The following is an 8,324-nucleotide window of genomic DNA, read 5'->3' as shown; positions in this document are numbered from 1 at the left end:
GCTCACAAAACAATCTGCTCTGAAAAGGGCAGACACATTCATTGTTAGACTTTAAGGCCTCGAGAAACGAGCAGCACGTACGGCTCCCGGGAAGGACAGGTGCTGCGTGTGATTAGTACGCAGGCAAAACAAATGGCAAACGCACTCATCAATTTGTTACCAGCTTTATAGCGCGGTGCATATGGAACGGCTTTAAACAGTAACAGCAAATAGTTTCCCGGCACACTCACCAGCCGGCATGTAAAAAAACGTGTCTCACCGCTAAGGTTAAAAACAGAGGTTTAGATACACGTCTTCTGCAGAACATGTGAAAGCCGCACAGCCGCGCCAAGGCACCTCTATATAGTGCGGTCCTAACTCTAAACTATGAGAGTCTCCATCTTGGGGCAAAAGATAAAATTGGGTGCTCGTCAGGGGGATGCCCAACCTCCCTTAAAGGCACAGTGACGCATGCTGGCCGGTGAGTGTGCTGGGAAACTTTTTGCTGATTAGTACGCAGCCCCCGTCCTTCTCTATGGGAGTACGCGGCCATACGCCGCCCTACGCTCACCCCAAGTGCAGGTTTGTACGGGTGCTTGTGTCCCGGCTCGGACGCAGACAGGATCCATTCTGTCGGCGTACGAGTACAGACGTGCAGGGCGGGTGAGCGTAGGGTGGCGTACAGCCGCGTACTCCCATAGAGAAGAACGGGGGGGGCTGCGTACTAATCACACACAGCGCCTGTCCTTCCTGGGAGCGGCCCGATACGGCCGTGCATGGAGCTGTACGTGCCGACCGATTCTCGTGTGAATGAGGCCTAAAGAGGACTTGTCAAATTCTCAAGCCAAGTACACGGTCTGACATTGCCAGTGAGCCGTGCGAGTATCAGCGAGCACTTCCATCTCTCCACCAATCACTTGTGAGCGCCATACATCTAAATGTGAACACTTTATTAGAGAAGTCCCATGTGCAGGTGAACGGAGGCTCAGCGGGCTCACATCATCCGCTGACACCAGACTTTGATGACTGACATACAATGAGAAATATTCCTTCATCAGCATGAAACCATTTATAGTTCTAGATAAATATGTGTGTGTGTGTAGTGGGAAATATTATCATACACGGACATTCTTCTGGTCCTTCAGCACACACATAGTGACACATGTAGCGTGTCCCGGCAGTGTTCTTCACTCCATGTTCTCCGTGTTACTTTCATACACTTTGTTGGGTTTTCTTTCCTCAGTCTGTCCATGCATTGTCCTCCATAATCACATTTGTCTTCCCTTCCCCATTAATGACAGATTTGGAGATGGATAGTGTAAGGACAGGGCCGCCGTGCCTTTCTGAGGTACCGAGTCCCTACAAGCTCAGTTCAGGTACCTCCTCTTCTGTGTACGTTATGTGTCTGTACATCAGCTCGTGTCTGTGAGTCTTGTGGGAGATCCGCGTCCCTCTGCCCGAGGTGGAGCGCAGCTTGCAATGCGTCTTCAGGGCCCATTACAGAACGGTCTCCACCTTTTTATATAGGAAGTGATTTCTACTTCCACGCGTTTCACCTCTTCAATTCTCCTATTATTACCGTGTAATATAACTTCCCACAAGACTCAGGGCAGGTCTGAATTCCTAACACCCAATATATGGCTCAGTTCACTTGGCTGTAACACGTTATTTTTAGCCGCATGACAATTATCCTTTTGTTCTCTTCGCTGAATCTAACACTCGTTATGTAGTGAGCTGAGCCCATAGTCTAGATGTAGACGTCTCTACTAACAAGGACACTAGAAATGGGACAGAACATCCCAACCCACTGCTGTCAGTCCTTCTACCAGGCCAGTATAGAAGGAGGGTCGTCTATGGCCACACGCGTGTCTCCTCCTCTGTGTGCTCCGTGTGTATGATCTCTGTAAATACTGTATGTTAGTTGGAGGAAATGTCACGCTAGCTACATATGATCTGACGGGAGGGTGAAGCCATTCTCACGCATGTCCCCGTCTCTGGAGCGGACATGTCAGACCCCCAAGAGACCAGAGATCTGGGTAGAGGCTGCATTAGGTCTGATATTCAGTCTTCTGGGTCAGTAACACGATAATGGCAGCAACCTAAAAATTATCCCCGAGAGAGTCAGGAAACATTGTCCAAAGTAGAAGAAAGTTCTTAAACTAGCCGAGAGTCTCAAAAAAGGATTCAGATGTCTGCGTTCAGTCCAAAAACACCAGTTTGACATGTCTATCCTAGTGGACGGATAGGCTGCATTCTCAGTGATGTCATCGCTCTCTAGTGAAGGGATAGGCTGCATTCTCAGTGATGTCATCGCTCTCTAGTGAATGGATAGGCTGCATTCTCAGTGATGTCACCGGTCTCTAGTGGACGGATAGGCTGCATTCTCAGTGATGTCACCGCTCTCTAGTGAATGGATAGGCTGCATTCTCAGTGATGTCACCGCTCTCTAGTGGACGGATAGGCTGCATTCTCAGTGATGTAACTGGTCTCTAGTGATTGGATAGGCTGCATTCTCAGTGATGTCACCGGTCTCTAGTGAATGGATAGGCTGCATTCTCAGTGATGTCACCGGTCTCTAGTGGACGGATAGGCTGCATTCTCAGTGATGTCACCGCTCTCTAGTGGACGGATAGGCTGCATTCTCAGTGATGTCACCGCTCTCTAGTGGACGGATAGGCTGCATTCTCAGTGATGTAACTGGTCTCTAGTGATTGGATAGGCTGCATTCTCAGTGATGTCACCGGTCTCCAGTGAATGGATAGGCTGCATTCTCCGTGATGTCACCGGTCTCTAGTGAAGGGATAGGCTGCACTCTCAGTGATGTCACCGGTCTCTAGTGGACGGATAGGCTGCATTCTCAGTGATGTCACCGGTCTCCAGTGAATGGATAGGCTGCATTCTCCGTGATGTCACCGGTCTCTAGTGAAGGGATAGGCTGCACTCTCAGTGATGTCACCGGTCTCTAGTGGACGGATAGGCTGCATTCTCAGTGATGTCACCGGTCTCCAGTGAATGGATAGGCTGCATTCTCCGTGATGTCACCGGTCTCTAGTGAAGGGATAGGCTGCACTCTCAGTGATGTCACCGGTCTCTAGTGGACGGATAGGCTGCATTCTCAGTGATGTCACCGGTCTCCAGTGAATGGATAGGCTGCATTCTCCGTGATGTCACCGGTCTCTAGTGAAGGGATAGGCTGCACTCTCAGTGATGTCACCGGTCTCTAGTGGACGGATAGGCTGCATTCTCAGTGATGTCACCGGTCTCCAGTGAATGGATAGGCTGCATTCTCCGTGATGTCACCGGTCTCTAGTGAAGGGATAGGCTGCACTCTCAGTGATGTCACCGGTCTCTAGTGGACGGATAGGCTGCATTCTCAGTGATGTCACCGGTCTCCAGTGAATGGATAGGCTGCATTCTCCGTGATGTCACCGGTCTCTAGTGAAGGGATAGGCTGCACTCTCAGTGATGTCACCGGTCTCTAGTGGACGGATAGGCTGCATTCTCAGTGATGTCACCGGTCTCCAGTGAATGGATAGGCTGCATTCTCCGTGATGTCACCGGTCTCTAGTGAAGGGATAGGCTGCACTCTCAGTGATGTCACCGGTCTCTAGTGGACGGATAGGCTGCATTCTCAGTGATGTCACCGGTCTCCAGTGAATGGATAGGCTGCATTCTCCGTGATGTCACCGGTCTCTAGTGAAGGGATAGGCTGCACTCTCAGTGATGTCACCGGTCTCTAGTGGACGGATAGGCTGCATTCTCAGTGATGTCACCGGTCTCCAGTGAATGGATAGGCTGCATTCTCCGTGATGTCACCGGTCTCTAGTGAAGGGATAGGCTGCACTCTCAGTGATGTCACCGGTCTCTAGTGGACGGATAGGCTGCATTCTCAGTGATGTCACCGGTCTCCAGTGAATGGATAGGCTGCATTCTCCGTGATGTCACCGGTCTCTAGTGAAGGGATAGGCTGCACTCTCAGTGATGTCACCGGTCTCTAGTGGACGGATAGGCTGCATTCTCAGTGATGTCACCGGTCTCCAGTGAATGGATAGGCTGCATTCTCCGTGATGTCACCGGTCTCTAGTGAAGGGATAGGCTGCACTCTCAGTGATGTCACCGGTCTCTAGTGGACGGATAGGCTGCATTCTCAGTGATGTCACCGGTCTCCAGTGAATGGATAGGCTGCATTCTCCGTGATGTCACCGGTCTCTAGTGAAGGGATAGGCTGCACTCTCAGTGATGTCACCGGTCTCTAGTGGACGGATAGGCTGCATTCTCAGTGATGTCACCGGTCTCCAGTGAATGGATAGGCTGCATTCTCCGTGATGTCACCGGTCTCTAGTGAAGGGATAGGCTGCACTCTCAGTGATGTCACCGGTCTCTAGTGGACGGATAGGCTGCATTCTCAGTGATGTCACCGGTCTCCAGTGAATGGATAGGCTGCATTCTCCGTGATGTCACCGGTCTCTAGTGAAGGGATAGGCTGCACTCTCAGTGATGTCACCGGTCTCTAGTGGACGGATAGGCTGCATTCTCAGTGATGTCACCGGTCTCCAGTGAATGGATAGGCTGCATTCTCCGTGATGTCACCGGTCTCTAGTGAAGGGATAGGCTGCACTCTCAGTGATGTCACCGGTCTCTAGTGGACGGATAGGCTGCATTCTCAGTGATGTCACCGGTCTCCAGTGAATGGATAGGCTGCATTCTCCGTGATGTCACCGGTCTCTAGTGAAGGGATAGGCTGCACTCTCAGTGATGTCACCGGTCTCTAGTGGACGGATAGGCTGCATTCTCAGTGATGTCACCGGTCTCCAGTGAATGGATAGGCTGCATTCTCCGTGATGTCACCGGTCTCTAGTGAAGGGATAGGCTGCACTCTCAGTGATGTCACCGGTCTCTAGTGGACGGATAGGCTGCATTCTCAGTGATGTCACCGGTCTCCAGTGAATGGATAGGCTGCATTCTCCGTGATGTCACCGGTCTCTAGTGAAGGGATAGGCTGCACTCTCAGTGATGTCACCGGTCTCTAGTGGACGGATAGGCTGCATTCTCAGTGATGTCACCGGTCTCCAGTGAATGGATAGGCTGCATTCTCCGTGATGTCACCGGTCTCTAGTGAAGGGATAGGCTGCACTCTCAGTGATGTCACCGGTCTCTAGTGGACGGATAGGCTGCATTCTCAGTGATGTCACCGGTCTCCAGTGAATGGATAGGCTGCATTCTCCGTGATGTCACCGGTCTCTAGTGAAGGGATAGGCTGCACTCTCAGTGATGTCACCGGTCTCTAGTGGACGGATAGGCTGCATTCTCAGTGATGTCACCGGTCTCCAGTGAATGGATAGGCTGCATTCTCCGTGATGTCACCGGTCTCTAGTGAAGGGATAGGCTGCACTCTCAGTGATGTCACCGGTCTCTAGTGGACGGATAGGCTGCATTCTCAGTGATGTCACCGGTCTCCAGTGAATGGATAGGCTGCATTCTCCGTGATGTCACCGGTCTCTAGTGAAGGGATAGGCTGCACTCTCAGTGATGTCACCGGTCTCTAGTGGACGGATAGGCTGCATTCTCAGTGATGTCACCGGTCTCCAGTGAATGGATAGGCTGCATTCTCCGTGATGTCACCGGTCTCTAGTGAAGGGATAGGCTGCACTCTCAGTGATGTCACCGGTCTCTAGTGGACGGATAGGCTGCATTCTCAGTGATGTCACCGGTCTCCAGTGAATGGATAGGCTGCATTCTCCGTGATGTCACCGGTCTCTAGTGAAGGGATAGGCTGCACTCTCAGTGATGTCACCGGTCTCTAGTGGACGGATAGGCTGCATTCTCAGTGATGTCACCGGTCTCCAGTGAATGGATAGGCTGCATTCTCCGTGATGTCACCGGTCTCTAGTGAAGGGATAGGCTGCACTCTCAGTGATGTCACCGGTCTCTAGTGGACGGATAGGCTGCATTCTCAGTGATGTCACCGGTCTCCAGTGAATGGATAGGCTGCATTCTCAGTGATGCCACTGGTCTCTAGGGACGGACGGGGAGGGGGCGGGCACAGCTGGCCTTGGATCTAGAGAGGCTGAGCCAACGGTCAATCAGGTGGCGGGGTGGATCCTGACCATTTTGTCATGATCTGTCCCGGCTGCGGTGCGGCTCTGTGCTGTCAGCATATAGCGGGCAATATCCCCCAGCTATATCCTGAGTTTTGGGTCACAGGGGGACATTAGTATAGGTCTTCCTGTGATCCTAAAGAGAACTATGGAAAGAAAGGTTGGGCCATAGTTCCCTTTTAATGTATCAGTTTTTATGGGAAGTTTTCCGCCAGCATGGAAAGTCTCCTCTGAGGATATGGCCGGGTATGTGATCCTCAGTGGCCATGTTCTGTATGTTTGTTGCCGGCAATGACTGGGGAGACCAGAAATCTTGATTCCGCAGGAAGAAATTGTAGCAGAGAACTCCAAATTACATTAAAATCTTTTATAAAATGTGTTTCAGAGAAAACATGGCTCCGCCTCCAAGAATAATACAATAAAATAACATATATGGTATCGAGACTCTCCTGCCCCTACAATATTCATGTAAATTCCCCGATTGTTGATGACTTCATGGGTGTAATAGTAAATGAATCATGGAGGAGGACGGAGATCCTCGGGGTTGCAGGTAAATAGCAATTTCTTGTTACGCGTTGTTTATGTATCGGGTCGGCGCTATTGTTGTGTCGGTGTGGAAGTCGGATGCGGAGTGAACGCCTTGTTTGTTCCATGTTGTATTCTCCTCCCGGCATGACATGTGCGCCGCCTTCAGGTATTTTCTTTTACAATCTAATACTATTTTATAATATGTTTGTCCAGGGCGGGTCAGCTGATCCCGGAGAGGGGAGTGTAGGGAGCAGAATACAGTATTTGGTTGTTTGGGTCGGCTGGTTTTGATTGGAATATACTCTGATTAGAGTCGCTGTGTCTGATCTCCGTCCTCCTCGATGATTCAGTTACTATTACACCCACGAAGTCATCAATGATCATGAATATTACTAATTAGGAGTGGGGAGAGTCTCGAGTTCATGTATGTTATTGTGCTGTGTTACTCCTGAAGACCGAGCCATGTTTGCTTTGGAATTTGTTACATTTTAGGTTGTTTTAGTTCTCTGTGCAGTTTTTATCCGGAACCTTTCTGGTCTCCTCCAGTCATTGCCGGCAACAAACATACAGAACATGGCCGCCGAGGATTATATAACCGGCCATAACTTCCCCTAAAAACTGATACAATAGGAAGATATTTTATCCTTCTTCTGCCAGAAACATTGTTACTCTGTACAGAAGAATTGTAGAAGAAGATCTGCAGATTGATACGTTTCTTATCTTCTCCACATCGGAGGTTTTGGTGCTGCAATGTGTGCGGCCTCAGCCACGTACGAGGTGACCCCAAATCACTATTCCAATCATGAATGTCCGGGTTCTCTGAGAGACTCCTCTGTTTCTTCTCCGGCCACTCGGTGTATATAATAATCCGGCCACTCGGTGTATATATATATATAAGTATCACCTAACCCCCTTTGAAGGGGTCGCCATGCTCACTTGCAGCATTTCCTTTTCGGAAATTATTTTTGATTCACTCGCAGTCTCTGAACTAACTGGAAAATCTGATTAATACAGAACGAGTCAATTGCCCAGCGCGGAATCACATAGACGCCGGCACTCCAAGTAATGAATCGATGGCGTCTGTTTATTGACACACGAGACATAGCACAATGCCTTACTTTTGCACACCCCAGGTCATTGTAGGCAGGTCCATCATCTCGATTCTTGGCTACGTATCAGTGGGGCTTTGACCACAAGTGAAGGGTAATAATATAGAGGGTGACTTCAGGCTGCTGGGGCTGGTGACATCTCATCCAACATGGCGGTGCCCCACACCAGTTCCAGGGCCTTTGGCTGTCTACACAAGGGAGGCTTTTATGGAAAACACACATGCGCATATCACCTTATGGGAAGATTGCTGTTTAATCAAATGGTCTGGCAACACGTTCTCTGTAATCTGATTTCTGCTGTTTCCTTAAACCCCCCCACTGCCATATCATCCATAGATACAGTCCTCTTAAACCCCTCCCCCAAAGCAGCCATATGTACATTTCTCCAAATCCCCACCCCCCTCCCCCATAGCAGCCTTATATACAAGTTCCCCTCCTGATAATTCCGGGCACTGCTGTCATTGTTGGCGATGCGAGGCTCAATTCACAAAGCTTCACACAATCAGGTTCTTTATTCTCAGCCATGTGACTCATTTTACAAACCTCATTGGACTCTCTTTTTTTTTTTTTTAATAAGGATCCTTATCCGGGTGTGTTTGGTTTGGTAATT

General features: G+C 49.9%; 1 protein-coding gene across 3 annotated transcripts in view; it reads left to right on the top strand.

The window, feature by feature from the left end:
* The window catches only part of ARHGAP32 (Rho GTPase activating protein 32), a 54,265-nt gene that overhangs the window by 7,867 nt on the left and 38,074 nt on the right, over positions 1 to 8,324 (top strand). Inside the window, exon 4 of one of the 3 annotated variants that reach the window (XM_018569749.1) lies at positions 1,281 to 1,355. The exons of the other annotated variants lie outside the window; for them this stretch is intronic. Coding sequence (XP_018425251.1) covers positions 1,281 to 1,355 — 75 coding nt within the window. The remainder of the gene's footprint in view (positions 1 to 1,280; positions 1,356 to 8,324) is intronic. 3 annotated transcript variants of the gene reach the window in all.

Source organism: Nanorana parkeri, unplaced genomic scaffold (assembly GCF_000935625.1).
Source record: "Nanorana parkeri isolate BGI_ZX_2015 unplaced genomic scaffold, ASM93562v1 scaffold1388, whole genome shotgun sequence".
Lineage (NCBI taxonomy): Eukaryota > Metazoa > Chordata > Amphibia > Anura > Dicroglossidae > Nanorana > Nanorana parkeri.
The sequence above is the reverse complement of the archived record's forward strand: the minus strand, read 5'-3'. Positions and strand labels throughout refer to the sequence as shown.